The sequence below is a fragment of the Barbus barbus genome (genome assembly GCF_936440315.1).
Source record: "Barbus barbus genome assembly, chromosome: 20".
NCBI lineage: Eukaryota > Metazoa > Chordata > Actinopteri > Cypriniformes > Cyprinidae > Barbus > Barbus barbus.
Genome location: NC_136748.1, coordinates 7,986,306 through 8,009,290, shown reverse-complemented (window position 1 = coordinate 8,009,290; position 22,985 = coordinate 7,986,306). Strand labels below are relative to the sequence as shown.

The window sequence follows — 22,985 nt, the reverse complement described above, 5'->3', positions numbered from 1 at the left end:
AAGTCACAATGTTCTGAGAAAAATCTCAAAATGAAAGGAAGCTTCCATCGATTTTTAAGCACTGAAAAAGCTATTCCTCAATCATGCCATTTCTCTGAATATTGTTTCTTATAATATTTATTCTAATATTATTAAAATTTTCTCAAAATTATAAAATTTATTAAACAATTTTTGCTGTTAGACAACAAATTTGTAAATTAGACATTACTTTATTAAATTCTTACCTCCCACCACCAGAGGGGGTTGGTGAGTTGATAGCCTGCACCATGTCAGTAGTAAGGGCATCCAACAGGCTGGTTATGAATTCCACTTTCTTTCCATCTGGACATCCTGTAACATTTACAGAAAAACTGGTATAACCACAAGCATTACCATTTAGGCTTGCAGCAGGACACAGAAGAGATATTTCAGCATTAAAATATTCTCAGACCAACTTGTTTTCAATTATGCTCGCAGTTAGCGAGGGAACTATTAAGCTGTCCCAATGAAAAACAACACAATGCAATATGGTTGTATTTCTAATATGTCACATTTGATCTAGGTCTTAACATGTTAGCAGTTCAAAGACCCCATAATCAACATAATATGCAGAGCCAAATATGTTAGCATTTCCAAATGCTTGAGCGCACGTGTGAAATGTAAAGTAGAGAATAAGGTAGCACGAGGGCACTTTCACAGACCACCGCAGCCCCATTAACTTTTATGACACATTGCTGAACACCTTGGGTAGCACATTTTTAACTGTCCCAGATGCTTGGCTGCAATGGTGTGCTCGACTTGGGTCAATGTTTCGGCCTTAATTGTGTCTCTTAGAGAGCAACTTAAAACAGGAGTATGCAATAAAATAATCTTAAATTTTTATTTTGGTTCATTTTCGTTTTCTCAAGCCGTACCCTCAACCTTAGTCCCACTAACTTTCTTGATTGTGCTGGCTCAAGGCAGTATGGGAGGTGGGGCCCTGTGGCTCACCAGGTGACTCCAATTAGTATCTGTATGGTTTGGACAAGTGTGATGACGTGCCGGCTCAGTGCTTCTCAGCCCAAGTGTTAAATCAGAACATATGGAATCAGACTCATCTTGTCAAACTTCCCATACTGTATTCGGCACATGTAGACTTCATAAAGACAGCTTGTTGGAAGTCCTGATGTAGATTAGCCCTGAGTTTGTATGTTTGAACTAGCATGATTCTTGTAGTGGAATTTGGCCTGTGGAAATGGTTGTACATCTTTGCAAAAGGTCTTTTTTCCCCATTCCTGTGTTGAAAGGATGAAACCAAGATTCTTTGTTTTGGTGCCAGGTAGCACTTAAGTAGAGTACATAAAAATAATTTCACTGAAGTCCCCCGGGCATTGACAGCACCTCTCGGCCCCCTGCTGCTGTCCTCCCCAGTGGTCCACACCATCGTAAACTACACCACACATCTGTTGCCCAGTCAGGAGCCATGTATTACTCTGTAAACTTACCAGATGGGGAATTAAAAAGGAGTCACAATGAAATTCTAAATGAAAGGGAAAGAAGCGAGAAACCTAGGAACGAACTGGAATGAGCAAAAGCCTAATATTTCAAGGGAAAACAACCTTTAAATGCTAACATGTGGTGCTGCATGTTCTTGCATTTGATCCTGTAACCATTTGTCAATCATTATTAGCGAGCATACAAGGAACTTTTTTTACTTTTGTAAGCAAAATAATCAAGAAAATCAAAATATACAATAAAACACCTATTTAAGTGCAGAGAAACATATTAGCAATATCAATCATTACTGCATAATGAATCACAATTAGCTACTTGCTAGTCAGTTTCAGGGAGAAGGATATTCTCATTCTTAACAAAAATCTGTATTTTTGGTCTATTGTCCTGGAAAAGGAATTTGAAATAGTGAAAAAGTTAGCCACCTAGATGTAGCTTACAAATGACCTCAAAGCTAGCTTATAGTTAATAAAGATAATAAATGACTGGTGCACTGTATTAGCTAGCAATTGGAAAAGGAATCAAACTACTTTAAAAACAATATTTATATAAACAGAAGAATGAGTGATAAACTAATTGGACAGTTGGTCCATTGACACATTACACATGCACTTAAACTATGCTTTATTCTACTTTGGGCGTATCCGAATCCACAATGGGAAAAAAACCCAAAAAACATTGTGCAGGCCAGGTGCATGGTCCAAAAGGGTTGCACCTATTCTCTTAATGAGCCATGGGTGTGTTTTGGGTGTTACGTGTGATAAACCAATCAAAGTCTCATCTCCCATTTCTTTTAAAAGCCAGTTGCGCTTATACCATGGCGGATTTGCTATTTACATGGTGGAATTTGCAAGAGCAAAGACTGCACGCATCTCCGGAGAGGAAACTGCGCGAGGTTAAAGCTTACACAATAATAATCTTTTACAATTTAATCCTTTCATTTTTGGTATGTGGCATGTTTGTATGCTGCTGCATGTCCCTGTGTGTGAAATAAGAAGAGTGTGTAAGCTATGCACATTTTGCACCCGCGGTGCATAATACGAACATGCCCCTTAAATAAACGAAATACTGCGCCATTGACTTCAGACCATGTGTTAGTTGTTCACATTCGTTTTCACTTACCTCAAAATAGCAACGTGCCAACAATGTGCCTGAACACACCTCGTTTTCAGACCAGCATACCCATGGGCAAACAGATGGGTGCAAGTGAATTTGCTTGGCACTGGACGTGAAAATAATAACTGCATCGGGCTGAAACTAGCAAAAAACACTTGCGTTGCCTGGCATCACATTGTGCTGGGTGTATGATAGGGCCCTTTGATTGTTTCGGTTAAATGAGTGCATCATCTGGGTATTGAAGTACACTTGTTGGAATTCTCGATGTGAACTGTTGACTTGCACTGTTTATACTTCCAATTGGTGTAGAATGGTGTGCAAGTATGCAAATTGGGACACAACTCATGTCAAGTGTTCTGCTCACCTGTCAGATCTCTGTCTCTAAAAGGATCTTCCATTTCTGAGTCTCGAGAACGAGCCGCAATGTCACATTCTGGTTTCTTATACCTGATGGAGATCACAAACATGAGGGGCTGAGTTACAATGTTTTTTAAAATTCTCAATTTTTTTCCAGTATGTTTTGTACAAAGTCATACAAGCCATATCTGGTGGCAAGAATATTACACAGACTTCGGACTCTTACGGATTCTTTTGCCAACCAACAAGGCACAAACTCCTTGAAAATGCTTAGAAATATGCTTACAACCACTCAGAACACCATGGTGACCCCATTGTATCAACTTTTTGGACACCAAAGAAGTTGACTTGGAAACCAAGCACCATGCACATTTTTTTCGTCATTTGTTAGTAGAGATTGTAGAGCTTGGCATTCACTGTAACAAGTCCTCAAAAAAAGTCCTGCCTCGGTTAACACAGCTATCCAAACAAATGAAGAAATTACAAACTCCAAGTATTCAATTTCATTGTCTTATATTTGGTTCTCTGGTTTCTATTACACAAAATTGGACTCAAAATTGAGTGAGACAGACATAAGAATGCATGACACTGCAGCCTGACACAAGAACAACAACAACATCAAAAATCTAGGATTTAACGGAAATGACCAGAACATCTATCCAAAAGATCAAGCTGTCTCAGCATGGTAAAGAAGCAGCATGGGCTCAGTGTCTGAATGCAAATTGCAAATTTCGTTCAGCTAGAAACAGTTGGCTAAACCTTCTCAATATTTCCAAAGCAAAAAAGAGAGCAATTTACACATTCAGAGCACATCTCCTAAAGTGGAAAATAAATCAGGGCTCATATTGGTCGAAACACATAAGGACATGTCACGCTTTCAATTTGAGTCCTTTCTAAACAAAATTCAGCACTAACAGCTTCGCTCATGGAAAAATAAAAACATTGTGGTTTGGAGGGAAAGCCAATTGTCATAACGTTCCACAACTAAACTAATCAGTAACAATGGATTGTATTACTGATGATTGCAATACTTAAAGCATTTTGAGATGTTTAGAGCATGCAGTCTCATCCAGAAACATGTCGTATAAATAATGAGGTTATAGCACAAATAACAGGCAGAGGCAGCGCTAATGATACCATTAGGAAATTTGTCAGGAGAACAAAATGACTCTGTCTTACCTTGCAGAGGTTCCAGGTATGGGTCTCCCAGTATCCACCAGCACACACCAGCAGTAACCAGTGGACTGGTGGCACTGGACCGGCTTGTAGAGGCCCTGCAGGCCACAGTCAGGGATGAAGATGGCTTCCCGTGGGTTCTGACGAGCCTCATCTTCAGCGGTCTGCCTCTCCTGGTCACAAGAGGGAACTTTCTCTAAAACCATGAGAAACACACTCAATACACAGAAATAACTCGTATCAGGCAGTATTTACTTCAAATACAGCTTACCATTCTTTCACTATTCTTTAAATCTTTCCCCACCAGAATTTTTGACACTGTGCACAAATCTTTCATGGATCCCAGAATATTTTTTATGAATTTCTGAACATGCAATAAGTCAAAATAAAGAACAGAGCCTCTGATTTTAAACAAAATAAACAGTTTTATTTTCTTTAATCGGCTCTTGAATATGGGCAAGTTTCATAAAAAAATAAAAATAAATAAAAATTAAACAAAAAGCTGAGAAAATCGTTCGGAATCAGATCGATGATCAAAACATAGATAGTGTAGATGAATTCCATCAATACCCCCAAAGCGTGCATGATCCTAAACCACTTCCTGGGTTGACATTTAATTCAGTAATGTTAGGCAGTTTTGACTTATATGCTATGTAATGTTTGGTGATGATCACTCTATTTTACGTATATATCTGCTTACATATGTGACTACTTGTTTCTGCCTCTTCACAGTGTTTTGATCTGGGGATTCAAAACTCTTTCATAAGATGTGCCTCCTACACTATAATAGTGACAACACAGAAAGTTGGACAATTCTGTCAAAAACGTTTTTTACATCTGAAGAGCATTTTTTTCAGGCTCCTATGTTTATGTTGCTATATCGCTTTAATAGCAGTGAAAAGAACCTATTCACTGCCATTAAAGTGATATTACTGAACCTACACATAGGAGCCTGATAAAAATGCTCATTTTAGAGGGAAATTTCAAACGGCACTTAGAGGCTTTTGCATCTGAACTCTTCATCTATAGTCCATCTATATTAAGCAAGTACAAGGTGGCACCTCAATCACTAAGAAAAAAGACACCACATGAAAACTTTCCAATTATGAGAGGAATAGCATGAGATATGGCAACTGTCAAACTCAATGTAATTATAGCCTTTCTGTTAGAGATATCAAAAGATAAAACTTGTAAAGATAGTCAAGTACCTTTCTGGCATCCTTATGTGATTCCCCTAGTGGCCAATATTGGCAACACCCTTTTAGCTGCAATAAAACTCACCAAATTTGTTAAAAATAACAGAGGCAGAATTGGCTTAAACACTTTCAAGAGGCCCCTTTTCTCTGAGCCATTAGGATTCAATTTCCCTGTATTTATTAACACAAAGGACACTTGAGAGATGTTCTTTTAAATGTTTTAACGCCTTGTCTCATAAATCTCTATTTATGCTGAAATCCATTTAGTACATTGCTCACTTGTAGTGCACTGTGCCAAGTATAACAGCACCACATGTTGAGGGTAATCCAGTTAGTGGGGTGCTGAAGAGTTTTTTAGCACTACTGATTCATGTCATTTTAAATCAGATGTTTAGTGAATATCATGCCAAAAGAACAGTTATCAGAACCGCCGGTCCCCTAGGCACGACAGCTTGGGACACTCAAGCTGTTAATCATTAGATTGCACAGATGTGTAAGCTATACAAAACTATCTCAAGTCTCTTTTTCTTTCGTCTTCCTCAGTTTGATTTCTTGTTATTTTGTAATGTTAAACATAGGGCTGTGAATTGAATAAAAATATAACCAATTCAATTAAGTTACACAGTGAATCCCAAAATAAATGTAGATTCATAATGAAGGACGTATTTTTACTTTTTTTTTAATTTTTTTAAATGATATATATGACCAGTATTATTTCTGATGTTAAATTGGGTCATTATAACTATTTGACAAGTGCAATTTTTTAACCATTTAATAAAACTAATTTGTAAATTAGCAGATTGCATTTTCTGATTATCATTTGTTAACAACTGTTATGGAACATAGAGTTTAAAAAGGAAAATCTTTTTAATATAAGACTAACCTATGCTCATTGGAAATACATGCTCCAACCTACATTTTTGTACTCCAAAACCAAACCATACAACAATTAAAAAAAAATGTAGTACATAATACATAAAAAAAAATACATTGATGTTATGCATCACATATGTGGTAAACACGCTCAACAGATCAACTGGTACAACAACAGCAACAGCTTTTGTATCTCATGTTTGCTTTCGTTACCACTATTGTTTAGGTTTAGGGTAAGGTTTAGTGTAGGTGGTACTTTTTTTTTTTCATATGTAAAAGAGCATTTACATTTTAGGGATACTCACTGGACATTTCATTCTAAAACTACCACAATACATACAAACAATTGATGTAATAAAACAGCCTGATTCACATTAATTTCAGATAAAACGTCTCCAGGTTACGTATGTAACCATGGTTCCCCGAAGGGAACGAGACGCTATGTTGGACGCTTTGGGAATGCCCTGGCGAGACCACGTTCTGATGCATGTATGAAATCAGTCCAATAGCAAAGTGAGACGTCACAAGCGGGGTGACGTGAGCAACAAGGAAGCATGAAGGCGCATCCGGCAAGTGCACATGTTAGCTTCTGCAGAAGCGAGCGCCTGCAGGGAAGCAGGGAGTATGGCAGGGAGACGCAGTGTCTCATTCCCTTCTGGGAACCACGGTTACATACATAACGTCGAGACTTTCCCCTTCAGGAACTCGAGCTGTGTTGAACGCTTTGGGAACGAGATTACCCACTGCACCATACAAACAAGTCCCTGTCTTTGTGTGTATCTTGCGAGCACATCAAGACGAGAGAACTTGGGGCCCTGGGGTAGATGTCAGGCCCAGACTGTAGAACCAGATGAATGTGTGCGGAGTGGACTGTTTGTGCCTCAGCACAAACATCTTGAAGGGTCACGCCCACTGATAAGGCCTTGGAGACCGCCATACCCCTGGTCGAGTGTGCTCTGACCCCTATATGTGACTGGAGGCCAGAGGTCACAGCAAGTGCTTGGAGGTGCCCTATCCTCTTCAGTGAGGATATAGCGAGCAGGAAGATAGTCTTAAGTGTGAGGAGCTTGTCTGAGGTATCTTTGATGGGTTCAAAGGGAGCTTTGCACAGAGGCCACAGCAAGTGCTTGGAGGTGCCCTATCCTCTTCAGCGAGGATATAGGGGGCAGGAAGATAGTCTTAAAGGATTAGTTCACTTTTAAAAAAACTTTTGCTGATAATTTACTCACCCCCATGTCATCCAAGATGTCCATGTCTTTCTTTCTTCGAAAAGAAGAGAAAAGAAATTAAGGTTTTTGATGAAAACATTTCTCCATATAATGAACTTCAATGGGACCCAAACGGTTCAAGGTCAAAATGACAGTTTCAGTGCAGCTTCAAAGGGCTTTAAACGATACCAGACGATGAATAAGGGTCTTATCTAGCGAAACGATCGGTCATTTCAAAAATAAATAAAAAAGTTTAAGTTTTATAAGCACAAATGCTCGCCTTGCTCTGTTCTGTGATGCGCGTTCGTGATGTCACGTAATACGCAATTACGTGGAAAAGGTCACTGTTGACTTAGGCGGAAGTACCGAGTCAGTAGGCTTTTTAATATTAAAACACCCAGGATACGCACACGAAATGGGCATTTTAAACGATAAACTGACACAAAGACATTTGAATATGTGTATATGGTCCTCCTTCCGCACATTTGTAAACACTGACTCGGTACTTCCGCCTAAGTCAACCGTTTCAACATCATTGCGTATTACGTGACGTCACGAACGCGCATCACAGAACAGAGCAAGGCGAGCATTTGTGCTTATAAAACTTAAACTTTTTTATTTATTTTTGAAATGACCGATCGTTTCGCTAGATAAGACCCTTATTCATCGTCTGGTATCGTTTAAAGCCCTTTGAAGCTGCACTGAAACTGTCATTTTGACCTTGCACTGTTTGGGTCCCATTAAAGTTCATTATATGGAGAAATGTTTTCATCAAAAACCTTAATTTCTTTTCGACTGAAGAAAGAAAGACATGGACATCTTGGATGACATGGGGGTGAGTAAATTATCAGCAAAAGTTTTTTTAAAAGTGAACTAATCCTTTAAGTGTGAGGAGCTTGTCTGAGGTATCTTTGATGGGTTCAAAGGGAGCTTTGCACAGAGCCTCCAAAACCACTGCTAGGTCCCATGAGGGCACCTTGGTGTGCAGTACTGGCCTCAGCCTCTGGGTGCCACGGAGGAAACATCTAACAAATGGGTGTCTTCCCACTGACTGACCACCCTGAAGGGCGTGGTAAGCAGCTATGGCTGCCACATAAACCTTCAGAGTAGAGGGAGATAACCCTGCGGAGAATAGCTCCTGCAGAAACTCCAGAACTGAACCAACTGGGCAGTTGACTGGGTCCTGCAGTCGCTGTCTGCACCAAGAAGTGAAAAGTTTCCACTTCAAGGCGTACAATTTCCTCATGTAGGGGCTCTCTACTGGAGTATAGTCTCAACAACCTTTGTTGAGAGACCGGATGCTATGAGCTGTGCCCCCTCAGGGGCCACGCCCACAACTTCCATAAATCTGGGCAGGGGAGAAGGATGGTGCCCCCCGCCTGAGAGAGGAGGTCCCTCCTGATCGGAATCTCCAGCGGAGATCCGTTGAAGAAGGACACCAGGTCCGAGAACCATACTCGGGCTGGCCAGAACGAGGCTACTAGCAGCAGACGGACCCCGTCCCGGCATACTCTCTCTAGGATTGTGGCGGTGAGGAAATTTTCCCACCGGTTAATCGATTAATACCGGTATCACCGTGATGGGGGGTGGTTTGAGTTTTCCCTCATTTCCTCGATTTCCTTTGGTTTTAAATAGCTTGTAAAAGCTCAGTGCGCGTTTTACTTTCACTTTCAAATTAGCGGCAATTCGGCGTCAAGCAGTTGTTTGTTTTAACTTCACTTGAGTTTTCCCTCTTTCCCTCACTTTCCACCGCTTTTAAATAGCTTGTAAAAGCACCGTGCACATTTTACTTTCACTTTTAAATTTGCGGCAATTCGGCGTCAAGCAGTTGTTTGTTTTTAGTTTGTTTTAGTTTCCCCACTTTCCTTTGCTTAAATAGCTTGTAAAAGCACTGTGCGCATTTTACTTTCACTTTTAAATTTATTTTAAATTCAGCATCAATTGGTGCTAATTTAATCAATAATAATCAATTCAAGCAACAACAAAATTCAATGTAGAACATATAACTTTATTAACAAAACGAATAAAAATACACCATGCTTTATGCCTAATATAAAATAACAAACAACTTTTTTTTAAAACAACAAATTTTAAATAGAACTTAAAATCAGTAAAGACTGAGGAACAAATAATTATAAAACATAGAACGTTTATTAGCGAAACCATTAAGAAAGTTTGGAGGCTCGGACTGCATACACATTTATGTAAAATACTGGGAAAAAATTACACAGTTTAAATGAAATAAAACTCAGCAAATACTGTGGAACCAAATAAATGAGAAACTAATGTTTAAAAAAACTTCCAATATCTCCTTAGATAAATGGCAGGTCAACAGGCTTTTCAAAATCTAAATTATTTTTAAAACAGGTGCTTTTATTTGATCTGTGATGCGTGACTGTCGTTCGTTCGGTGTGCTGCATTGAGCAGCCGGGTTCAGTTTAATCAGTTTTAATCCCAAGCGGAGGGAGAACCAGAGTGGACAGAGTGTCATTTCCTGCGACACGAGTAGATCCACTTCCGCCTGGCTGAACTCCCTCCAAAGGAGGTCCACCACCTCTGGGTGGAGCCTCCATTCCCCCGGGCCTAAGCTCCTGTCTTGACAGGATGTCTGCTCCCTGATTGAGATGCCCAGGGATGTAGACTGCTCTTAGTGAGAGGAACTTTCCCTGAGCTCACAGGAGGATCTGTTTCGCCAGCCTGTAAAGGGGGCACGAGCGCAGACCCCCCTGCCGATTAATGTAGGAGACCACCGATGTGTTGTCTGTGCAGACAAGCACATGATGTCCCCTTAGGTCTGGAAGGAAGTGCTTTATAGCTCGAAACATGGCCAACATCTCCAGGCAGTTGATGTGCCACATGAGATTATGGCCTTCCCACAGACCTCGGGTAGAGGGGCCACACATGACCGCTCCCCAACCCGTGAGGGAGGCATTCGTTGTTAGCGTTACATGACGACAAGGAGCCCCCAGTGACGGGCATTGATATAAGAACCAAGGTTTCTTCCACATGTCTAATGCACGTAAGCATCGCCACATGACCTTGATCGTGTGGAGTGGGTTACCCCTCGGGGAAAACCCTTTGGCTCTGAGCCACCACTGTAGGGGTCTCATGTACAGCAGGCCAAAAGGTATCATGTTGGACGCAGCTGCCATCAGACCCAACAGTCTCTGAAACTGTTTGACAGTGAGTGACTGGCCTTCTCTCACTCCCCTCACGGCTGTGAGAATCACTTCGATATGAGCAGGAGAGTCTGCATCGTTGTCGAATCCCACACCACGCCCAGATGGGTGGAGAAAGGACACTTTTCTTGGTGTTCAGCCGTAACCCCAGCTCTTCCATATGGGCGAGGAAAACATCTCGATGCCGAGCTGCCATCTGCTCTGACTGAACTAAAATCAACCAATCGTCGATGTAATTCAGAATGCGGATGCCCTGGAGTCGCAACGGAGCCAAGGCAACAGCCACACACTTCGTGAAAGTTCAGGTTGAGAGTGACAGACCAAACGGAAGAACCAAATACTGGTATGCTTCGCCCCAGAAAACAAACCTCAGGCACTTCCTGTGTTGAGGGAGGATGTATACATGGAAGTATGCGTCCTTGAGATCTATTGTGAAAAAACAGTCCTCGACCTGATTTGAGACATGATCTGTTTGATTATAAGCATCTTGAATCGAAACCGTTTGATTCAGTAGACGCAGATCTATGATCGGACCTCCATCCTTCTTTGGAACGATGGAGTAACGGCTGTAGAACCCTTATTCTCGCGAGAGAGGAGGAGCATGTTCTATGGCCTCCTTCCTCAAGAGAGTTTCTACTTCTTGTTCTAATACCAGAGCCTACTCGCGGCCCACTAGTGTAGGAATAACCCCATTGAAGCGAAGTGGATGAGAGCCGAACTGAATTTTGTAACCTCTCTCTACAGTGTGCAGGACCCATTGTAAGACATTTGGCAGAAGTGTCCACGCTGCCAGAAAGTCTACTAAGGGAACCAGTCTCTGGAGACTGGCCTCTGGTGTCACTTCGGTGCCCTGAAGCGGATGACTGGCAGGCAAAGACCGACCTGACTGCTCTAGCACCCTCATCTGAAAGCGAGCTTTCCCGTGATGTACCGTCGCCGAGCAGCAACTGGGAAATTTGCTCGCTGGAGCCCACAGAGCCCTGAAGCACCAGGGGTGGCAGGGGTATCAGTGAAGCTCCCTGAGGACACTGAGGAGGATCGGCACCGTATACTGAGGTGTGTACACCTCTCCTCCCCAGGGTGGGCTGCCCTCAATGGTATTGTCAGGACCACTTGGCCGAGGTCCTCTTAGACATAATAACAGTCTGAAGATCCGTTTTCTGCTTTGAGGACCCTGACCGAGAGCGCCGCCCCACCCCTTGGTCTTTCTGCGCTCTGTTTCTGGGTCTGGCGATATGAGGAGCTGGACGGCTGGGGCTGCTCCCGCTCAGCAGTCCCAAAGACCTGGGAACAGCGAGGGAGGAAGCACTGGAATGTCGCCGCCTGCTTCTTCGCCTCCTGAAACCTCTCGACGACAGTGGCTACTGCGCCACCGAAGAGGCCAGGAGGCGACAGAAGGGCATCCAGCAGGAAGAATCTGTCCTTGTCTTGTCATTTGGACAGATTCAACCACAGGTGTCGCTTCATATCCACGAGAGCTGTCATGGAACAGCTGATGGCTCTGGCCGTTTCCTAGATGGCCCGAAGCAACAGGTCTGTGGCCCGACGTAGTTCAGCGACTACGTTGGGATTCCTCTTTCTCCCTATTATCCAGGTCTTTTAGCAGGTCGGCCTGGTATGCCTGCAACACCACCATAATGTCCAGACACGCACCGGCCTGACCTGCCACCGTATAAGCTTTCCCAACCAGGCTGGATGTCAGTTTTAATGGTCTGGGGGGAAGCTTCGGTGCCTTCAGGGATGATGCTGAGGATGGGGAGAGATAGTTCGCAAGGGTCTGCTCCACCGCCAGCGATGCCCCATAACCCTTGTCATTCAGCCCCACGATGTTCAAGTAATTGGTGACTGTTGGGCTGAAGAGTCGGGCTGAGTATGGTTTCTCCCATGATCTCAACATCTCGGCATGGAGATCAGCGAAAAATTTCACACATGCTTCAGAATGTGGTCTCGCCAGGGCATCCCAAAGCATTCAACGCAGCTCGAGTTCTTGAAGGGGAACTGAGTGTGCTTTAAGGCCACTTACTGGACATTTCACTTTAAAAGTGTTGCAAAATGTGCAAAAAGAGTAATATCATTCTGCAGAAAGGTTGCCACAAGCACATATTTCCAATGAGCCTGGACTGGAAATAATAATCTTCAAATAAATAAGAAGTAAAAAATTATTAAATATTATTTGATGAAATCAATGCGTTCGTTTGAGTAGTGTGAACTTGTGGCTTAACCAATAACATGAATCTAGGGTGGGACTGTTTGTCTAAACAATGGCATGTGGGTTTCTAGGGCTGTATGGTCTGTTTGGAAGCATTATTTTTGCCATTAGTGATGAGGAAGGACAAGATCTGGAGTGTAAGAGAATTAAGCAGAGGAGAACGGCACTTCTCAGTCAGGGGGTTCGTCTGAACCTCAAAATGAAAAACATGAGCTACAACTCTGTTCAGTGTAACCAAATCCTTCTGTTTTTGCTTTTTTCTTCATTACAAATAGTTCTGGTAAGAGGACTGACAGCGTTGGCGTGATCGGGAACAAGGCTTGGGGTGTTTTAAGTGGAACCTGACTGCAAAGACAGGGAATGGGGGAGAGTTAGCCATCAGAGTATTAATATGTCCCTTTTTTCAGAGATGGGCTCACAATCCGCACTCAAGTGTTCACAGCAAAGTCTATGACTCCTGCGCTTCCCGCCAAGGTTCCTTAATATCTAAATTATTTAGCACTGTTTATTGTAGCGAGGGTATACTGGCGCCAAGCAGCTGGGATTCTCAAAAGAAAATGGTTTTTTACTCTCTCTCTCGCCCTAATACAATAAAACAGGACAGAAAAGGATGGACAGTCTCAGATCCCATTAGTCCTATTTACGTCACGTTTTTGTTATGCATTCATTTTTTTTTTTAAATATGCACGTAAAACTTAATCCGACCCTCTTCTCTTTTCGGAATACAGTCATTTTTATGCATTTTGTCCCTTTTGTTCCAAGAAGTGAGTTGCATGAGTTCTGTTTAAACAAACAGGCATAAGTGAGAGTACAGCTGAGGTGAGACCTCATTGCTCATTGTTCCTCAGAATGCTATGCTGTGTTTCCCTCTCAATGTTTACAGGCTGGTATTGATTAGTTTATGCATGGTATGTTGTAGGTAAACTCTGCTGATTTCCTCACTATCACGCTGAAAATCAGAGCCTCATGCGTTTCATCGTGCCAAGATCTGGCCAAACAAAATAGCTTGAAACTCAGACTTATCAGCCTCCTATAAACACAGAGTTCTCTCTTTCTTGTTTTCTCTTTTAGATGCATATATCTCACTCTCTCTTTCTATCTCTCTTTCTTCTGCTGTCCCTCCAATTGTTTTCAGCTGTGGGGTAAGTAATCACTCCATTCTTGGATCTATGCATTCGGTGCTCATAAAGTAACAGAAGAGGGTATGATGGGCCAGAAGAGGAGGGGTGGGCACCATGTTCTTTTCAAACTTTAATATGCTACACAGAGGGGATAGACACTGGTGTCAAACATTTCCTCATCCTTAGAAGTATTCTCACTGGTGGTTAGACTTTTAGATGCATAGTTAAATCCGTATATATGGATTATGTTGTGTGTAGAAAATGCAAAGAAAGAAATTCAAATTCAAATTGAAATATTAGCCATGTCTGCATTAGTCATCATTACATTTAATGGAATAATAATATAGGTTTTTATAGAATAATAGGGGAAAAAAAAATATATATATTAAATTATTTAAAAATCATATTTGAAATCATATTTAAAGGATTGGTCTCTTTTTTTGCCATATTGTTTAAACACAGGCAAGTTTATTTTTCAGTAAGAAATAGCATTTCATTATAATAATAATTCTGTTAATATAATGTAATAATATATCACATATAATATTATTTTTTTCAGTTATAGTAGATAACACTGAAACTGATATTACCAGAATTTCAGTTATTTATTCAAATAAAAGTAAATCCACACTTTGACTATCAGAAACAAAACAATGCATAAGGCGTTTGTGACCCTAAAACTTTGCGTGAGGTTGGAAAATGTGATTTTATTTGTATATTTATTTATTTTGAAATTAATGGTGATCTTTTTAAATGATGTGATTGAAAAACAAATCTCTTTTTTTTTTAGGCACAAAGAGCGGTGTTTGTGGAAAAAAAAGTCCACTAGTAGGTAAAGTCGCACTGGGGTTAAAAACCTTTTTTAAGAGTCCTTTGGTGTCTCTGTAACTCTACAGATCTGTTTTTGCCAAGTGTTAACTGCACTTGAAGCCACAGAGAGTAGCTAGTTCAAACCCTTAATATTGCCACCCCCAGATCTGAAGGGACACTATGATAATCATGCTTGTTCTGTTTAATGGAGACCACAACCCCAATTACCATAGAAGCACACCATTTACCTCACCTTAGATGAGCATGTTCACATTTATAACTGCACGAGTTGATGTGTGAAAGATCTAACTGATGCGTACCACCCACAATGCACTGAGAGATGGAAACTTGGCTTTCTCCGAGATTTACTTTAGCAGCAAAAGCAACATCTCAGTGTTTCAATTTACTCCAGATCCCACACATGCTCCCAAGAGCAGCAACGTTGGAGCCCGATGCCAACTCCGTCACTTCTGCACCAAAAGCACCCTTGTGATGACCGTGGATCTGCTATTCTTGTTGAAGAGTGTTGATGTGCAACAGATGCTAATTGGTCACAGGAGGAGACTCTGAAGCGTTCCAAAGACTTGTCAGAGTAGATATACAACTTGTCTGCTCAAGGTAAGTGTTTCCTTCAACACAGAAAATCTTTTGTCAAAATTTTGTCAATTTTTTTTTCTGGTGGAATAAATAGATTATTTTTCAATGTCTACAAATTATAGGCCACACAGGCAATAAGTACACAAAGGAATACCACTGGAACTGTGTATACACACATACACAACACACACATTTCTCAGTCATGAAATGTTCTCTCTTCCAGTGCTACGAAAATTCAGATCCCTCTACCTCTCAACCGCACCACCCAAAAACCTCACAGAGCTTGACGGAGTTGACTGAGCATGCCCAGAGGGTGCTCGACTCATTTGAAGGAAATTGTAAAGGAGACACAGAAAGCTAAACAAATTACACAGAGGAGAGTTGAGACAAACAGAGAAAGAGGGGCGCCGTAATTCTACTGGTGTTAGGTTTCTCATCCCTGGACACGCTGAATATTAAATCTAAAACTGGAACAGAACTGTTGCACAATCAAGTGTGCCTGAATGTGCAGACTTGGATGCTGCAATGGCAATGCTTTGAAATATTTCTGTAGTGTTATGTAGGCAAGCCAGAAGACTTGCATGCGTCAACAAAGCTCTGTTCGAAAATATGTTTCTGGTCATTGCTGCTCTACGAAGGAAATAGAGATTTTCTTTCCATTTGTATGTATAATGAATCAAATCAGCTGTTGACAGGTATGTCTTTTGTGAGACAACTGAATTTGATATCTCAGAATATCAGATTTACAAATGGACGATAACCATATATAGAAAGATAGATTGAGATTCTCACCTGACTTCCTACTGTTTGAACTGTTCTGTTTGTTCTCTTTGTACACCAGCTGCTTAATCCACAACGTTGGAGCTGTAATCTCTGTTTAAAATACAACATAAAATTGATTCGTAGGTTGTTGTCGTGTTGCCTGTGTTTCTTATTTTTGCATGGGGTCCAAACTTACCCTCACCTTCTGCGACAACATGCGTCTCCATGGTTGGTGTGGGCTTGGAGCCATCATCTGGATTGAGGGTGAGAAAGAAACGGAAAGAGACTACCATTATTGAGGTTAATACAATCTACTCTCCACAACTGTTGAATGATTGGGATTTGCACATGGCCCGGCCAATAGCACAGAAAACAAAGTGGGTGAGGGATAGAAGATACAAAGTGAGAAAATACAAGTGAGAAAACACAGATAAATAACAGTGTTCATCCACTCAGAAACACACTTAGCTTTCACATGCATACAGTTAAGATAAATGGTAATTCAGTTGTATAAAAAGTCAATAGTAGATGATTTAACACACTCAAATTTGTCATGATAATTGAGAAATGTCAAATGTCCTACGGTACTTACCCACTTATGCTCTATTGCATTCTGGCTGATTTCCTTGTGGCTCACAGCATTGTAGGCCCTGGTAGTCGAGGGGCCAAAGCCACAGTGCTAAAGCCACAATAAGGTGGCAGTGAAACCAGTTCATACAATACATGTAGTTCACTGAACTAAATTACAGTCAATGTGACACTAATTGTTTTCCTGTCCACCATGTTTGCATTAAAAATCAATGATTATAATATACCTTCTGAAAGTGAACTCTATTATTCCTTGCCTTTTATACAAACATGGGTAATTTAGAAAGATAGCAGCAGCAGTAATATGATCTATACACTATTAAAATCTATTTTTAAAGATATCTTTACACCAGAGTAAGCAAATTTGCTGTCATTAAGAGCAACAGCGACAGCCACTCATTCATTTCTGTAAGAAAATTATACACCTTAAATAAAACCAACCAGCTTCAAGATGAATTTCAACATAACGTGATTCAATGTAATTAAAAATTAGAAAATATTTAGAATTAGAAATAATTCCTTTATCCTTTGCAAATTTAGAATTGCAAATGTTAAATCACTACCGTGTTTTAGGCTTTAGAGGATAGTTCAAACACTGAGAAATGTTTCAAAATTATGTTATTTTGCTTTCTGCAGAAAACAAAAAAAATTCATATAGGTTTGGAAAAACATGAGAGTAAATAATGATGATAGAATTAAAATTTTTGAGGGGTGAATTATCCCTTTAACACTCACACACACACATTACAGATTAATCAATCTGCTATGTATTTAGCTAGCGAACAAGTAACCTAGCTAGCCTCCACTAGCCTGTAAAAAAAAAAAAAAAAACTTACAATGAGTTTGTAGTTGTAGTCAGTTGTTTAAGGACTAGCTAGACTAGCAGACTATGAACTAGCGGGCTAGTTAAGCTGCTCTTTATCTAGCTATAGCTAAATACATGTGATTTTGTAGCTTTAAAGCCTAAAACACAATAATGATAAGATTATTTACATTTAACAACCTCACAACTCATTGTAGGTATTTCTAAAAAGGTTTATAGTTCTGTCACGGCAACTCTCTGAGAGTTTAGCATGGTAATATACATGGTAAAGTTAATGTGTTTGGTCTTGGTGGAATACATCTGCTACGCGGCTGCTGCTGCGGAAAAGCAAGTACCAAGACTTGCTACTGCCAATACAACCACAACTTGCTGCTGTCAACATGTAGGAAATACTGCTGCTGCACATGCAACATCTATAAAATAACCTCCATTTATAACATACATGGAATCATCCCATAGCAGATCTATACAGGTGGAGCTGGGGAAGGTGAAGGGTTTCTGAAGCATGCTGCAGCTGCTACAGCAAGCACTAGCCAAGTATTGGAATGTTGAGCAGCAATCTCATTGTCTGCTAATACAAAAAGAACCAATCAGCTGCACTGTGTGAATAATGATGTGATTGTATAAGACTGAGTTAGACCCATGGGCCTGCGCCATCTAGAGTTTCATGACAGAACTTAGTATTTATTGCTAAAAATCAATTATGCTATCGAAAGTGTGAATGGCATTTTTAATCCTAAACCCTACAGTGAACTTTAGAGACTCACATACAGCCACTGTCCACCTGCTGGTGACATAAACATCTGTTGCAAACACACTTTGTCTTGAGTGCAGCCCAGTGCAGAAGAGGTGAAACAAGATCTGAAAAGAACACAGGCAAACTCCATACCAAAAACCGTACCTCACATTCCCAACACAACCTTCTCCCACCCCTGCGATGCTAACCAAAGCGCACTCTCAAACCCCTATACACCACCCTTGGGGACTGTAAATGACAATCTGGCTTTCCTGAGTTAGGGCCCACAAAAGTAGGTGCCTGCCATTGCTTCTGTTAACATCTATATTAGCTGTTTGAGATTTCACTGCTGTAACAGAGACCGGTGAGGCTTTGGCAAAGCCCAGCCTTTGATGTGTGCTAAGTTCTTACACTGGCTGTTAAACGGAACAACTGGAATAGGTTTTCAGCCTTTACGGTCCTTAGAGAAACGTAAGTCTAAAGTAAAAGCTTGACAGAAAGTTGAGTCAGAGTCAGGCCAATGAACATGTCAGAGAAATACGAGGCAACAGTTGATGTCTTTTTGAATGTGTGGATGCATTTAATCTTACATAAATAAAATGAGGCAAGAAACACAACATTTAGTAATAGTGTAGTTTAGTGTCCTGATTAGTTAGCTTTCAATATCTCTCATACATAAGCACACACACACTCACATTTTTGCAAAATCCAACTCACCTTTTCTGCCAGAGCTAGGAGGTCCTGGTGGCTTATCGGTTACTGACCCTTTGAAGAGAGAGCAGAATGTTTACTCAACTTTTGCAATGCATAACAGCAACCACTTCACTTTTGGAAGAACAGGTTAAAATATGTACAACTTGCACTTGTAGGAACACAGCATGCACTAGAAAAGTCATACAAAAGATTACAAAATGCAAGTGATAATTATCTTAACTTACACATATAGGAGAAAGAGGAATCAGTTCAAGAAAAACAATTAAAAGACCCTCAAATCCATCAGACCACTCTGAAACCACATTTTCACTGCTGAAAAATGTTCAAATGTTATTATCTAGAAATTAAGTTTCCTGTAATGTCAACCCCATGTTATTCCAGGTGTTGAGTGCATTCATTCATAGCAGATAAAAATATAAAACACACACACACACAAGAAAAAATGGTGTGCAATGCTACATATTTTATTTAGGTAGTGAAAATCACTTACTGAAATCACTGAAAATTACAATTATTTGCATCCATTATTCTTATCTCATTATTATTATTAATTATATTATTATTGATTACTGTTATTGTTATTGCCAATAGTACTGTAGACACACCTTCCTGCAGAATATAGTTCCAACCTTTTTCTATCATACTAGTCTTTAAGCAATTGTTTTGAGCACTACAATATGGTTTTCATGATTGAAGTCCCCTGTGTAGACATCAGTGTAGATATTTATGATTAGCTTTTTATATTTGATTTGTGTTGAAACTAAATTCTGCAGCAAGACAGATCTCCAGGATTGAGTATCCATGAATAAAACACACTTTAATGTGACACGCACACACACAAAAAAGAAGATAGAATGCACCAAGAGCTGATAAAATGTAAAAACTGTAACTTGAATGCAATGTAAGTCTCTTTGGATAAAAGCGTCTGCTAAATGCATAAATGTAAATGTAAAATCAAGGGGCGGGGTTGCAATCAACAATCACACTGATCCAAATACGTGCAAATGCTCAGGATTAAAGGCATGCATAAATTCAAGATTAGACAGTCAAACCAATTAAAATGCTGGCGAGAAAGAGAACTTTGAACAAAAGGGCTATTTGGAATGAAATTTACTACCTGACAATCCACTTGTCCCAGCATGAGTTCCCATAAATTCACGGAAGTTTCCTGCAAACGTGTGCAAGACATTTCACTTAAGTGGTGATTCATGGGATTCACTCATTTCTGGGACAGGACTGGTCCATCTTTTGAACATTCATGAGATGTAGAACCAGGGTTGAAGCCAAATAATTCATTTGGGTGTGATGTTATTGCAAAACACCACTGGTTGACACTTCAATGTAAATCTTTTACTTTTGAATGAAACAATATTAAAATTGCAATTTAGAATCTTATGAAGGACAGCAAGCAGCAGGGAGAAAATCTAGGAACATATTAAACAAGTATTAGACAGTAAACAACAAAGTTGATAAAGTTTAGATATTGAAATACTTTCAATAATTCCAGCTGAAATGTGCAGAGACAACTATACTGTAAGCCTTTCATTAATTGACACACTCAAGATGGAAGTCTAACATGCTCCACAGTGCACAGTACAATCTGCTAATTTTGAAAGCTAGTATGTTTAACAATGCTAAACAATTTATTTTGGGGGAATTTTTGTTATATACATGAAATAAGGTCTGTGGTGAACTCAAGCTCAAGATATCTTCACAATTTATTCTATGGCAAAATACATGAGTAATGACCCATTAAACTGAAATATTTTACTTGTCTTGGTTGCTGAAAGTGGTTGCAATCAAGTGGCTACATGGGAATGCAGGGACATTAAAGGGATAGTTCACCTAAAAATGAAAATTATGTCATTAATTATTCACGCTAATGTCATAACACTAACGTGGTAGACACAACTACCACGTTCAAGGCCCAGAAAGGTCGTAAGGAAATCATTAAAATAGTCAATGCAACATTAGTGGTTCAACCTTAATTTTATGAAGCTACGAGAATACTTTTTGTGTCTAAAAACTCTCTGCTTCATGTTCATGACAGTACCACGATGAGGAATGCATGCATCGAAGACTGACATGGAAGAGACGAAATTGTTGAATAAAGTCGTTATTTTTGTTTTCTTTGAAATTATTCTCGTAGCTTCATAAAATTACGGTTGTACAACTGGTGTCACATGGTCTGTTTTAACAATGTCCTTACTACATTTCTGGGCCTTGAACATGGTAGTTGTGTTGCTATCTACTGTATGTAGGGTCAGAAAGCTCTTAGATTTAATAAAAAATATTTTAATTTGTGTTCCGAAGATGAACGAAGGTCTTCAGAATTTTCATTTTTGAGTGAACTATCCCTTCAAACATCATCAAGCTGATCAGATAAACTCATATACTCACTTTTACAATGTTTACAACTGCGTTCTTGCAAACGATACTAACTCAAACTTTCAGGAAAGACTGGAAGAGTTGTCAGAAGAGACTGGAAGACTTGTCAAAAATTATCCAATGGGAAAATCTAATTGGGTTTTTGGAAGGAACCAGGGTGAAGCTAACTTTGGGTTGGCGTACAAAAATACATAAACACTGCGGCACTCTATTACTCCCAGTTTATTTCTCACAAAGGAAATGGAAGGTAAAGTTGGGTGCATTGCAGTGTGGGATGTTATACTGTATTTTGGCAAGTGTAGTAGTAATCCATTTTTCCATTAATGAAAATATTAAAGTTGTAGTGTACTGTGCACATTGCATACTATTCTAATCAAAGCATGTGACTCTGTGTTGCTAACAACACATTGCTCTTTATTTAATTGGCCCAATATAATAACACTGACTTAAACAACAGCCTGGACTGGGGGCAGGACTTTCTGTCTATCCATACAATAGAATGTTTGGGAAATCTCTTTGGAAACCTGTTTAGTAATTACATTTTGCAATTCTGTTTGGTGCCACTAGTGGTGCCGAAATGGTAAAAAGAAAAAACGATCCCAAGGACAAAATATATTGTTATAATGGTAATAATGAGCATTTTAAAATAAAATAATTAATTATATGGAACAGGCAAAAATTACAAAAAGTTAGCTACAGATGTACTGAACTGACAAGTGACAGCTGGATGGACCATCCAGAAATCTAGGAGAAATGTAGCATCAGAGTTAGGTAAGCACAAGATGGCACGTAATCATAAATTGTCAAGACACACAAGAGGAAAAAAAGAACTACAACCAGGTGCTCCAATCATAACGTAATCCAGTTCTGGCAGGAGACGGTGGTGTTATCTCCAACAGAACAATCATGGCCATTAGAGCAAAGTGTTCCCATTCATTTACGAAGAGAAAAGCTCCCTCATTCCAACCCTCCGCTGAAAGCAGTTATACAATGAAGAGAGAATGAGAAAGCAATTATGGAGAAGAAGGAAAAAAAATGGTTGAGAATGAAACAGATGAAGACAGAGACTGATTGAGTGTGAATTTGGAAAGAGACAGAGAGAGAGAAAAGCAGAAATGCAGAAACCTTCGGAGAAAAACTTTCAGAGTCAGCGTAAGTCCTCCAGGATATTATCCATCACCTCTTGGTTCCATGCACAAACACAGTAGATGTAAACTAAACAGAGTGGTGGCTAGAGTTTAACATCACGCTGACTCCATCAAAACAAAGAGCACAATTTAAATCAAACAAAGTCTAATGGCTTTGAAAGTGATGGACTGCAGGCACAACTTCTTGACCGAGGCACCTGATGGTTTTGTGGTTCTGCTTTTCAGCACGACCTAAGCACAAAGCGATAATCCAAGCAAACAGTCTAGAGATACTATCTGCATACATACAGTACCTGAGCACACTGGCGTTTTGTTCTGGACAGAAGAGCCGCTGACTGGCTTGCCATCTGTCGTCACGCACCAGCAGTATCCTGTGAGGGTGTGACATTGGACCTGGAGGAGATACAGACGGATAGAGGTGAGAGGAAATTCCAGTAAGCGCTCTTGTATCTCCTGGACGACCCACACAAAATGTCCCGGCACTTGCGCTGGGGGAGTACAATTATTTAGAGTG

The 22,985-nt window shown here is 40.1% G+C and overlaps 1 protein-coding gene across 12 annotated transcripts in view; it reads right to left on the bottom strand.

Moving 5' to 3' along the window:
• LOC306886484 (SPARC-related modular calcium-binding protein 1-like) overlaps positions 1 to 22,985 on the bottom strand; it is a 65,579-nt gene that overhangs the window by 13,690 nt on the left and 28,904 nt on the right. For 6 of the 12 annotated variants that reach the window (XM_079443615.1, XM_079443606.1, XM_079443610.1 and 3 more), the window contains exons 5-12: positions 22,765 to 22,864; positions 20,053 to 20,103; positions 18,939 to 18,986; positions 16,271 to 16,360; positions 16,105 to 16,185; positions 4,123 to 4,315; positions 2,951 to 3,033; positions 225 to 330 (exon numbers count right to left, since the gene is read on the bottom strand). In XM_079443615.1, coding sequence (XP_079299741.1) covers positions 225 to 330; positions 2,951 to 3,033; positions 4,123 to 4,315; positions 16,105 to 16,185; positions 16,271 to 16,360; positions 18,939 to 18,986; positions 20,053 to 20,103; positions 22,765 to 22,864 — 752 coding nt within the window. The remainder of the gene's footprint in view (positions 1 to 224; positions 331 to 2,950; positions 3,034 to 4,122; positions 4,316 to 16,104; positions 16,186 to 16,270; positions 16,361 to 18,938; positions 18,987 to 20,052; positions 20,104 to 22,764; positions 22,865 to 22,985) is intronic. The other 6 variants (XM_079443607.1, XM_079443608.1, XM_079443609.1 and 3 more) reach the window with 3 other exon arrangements.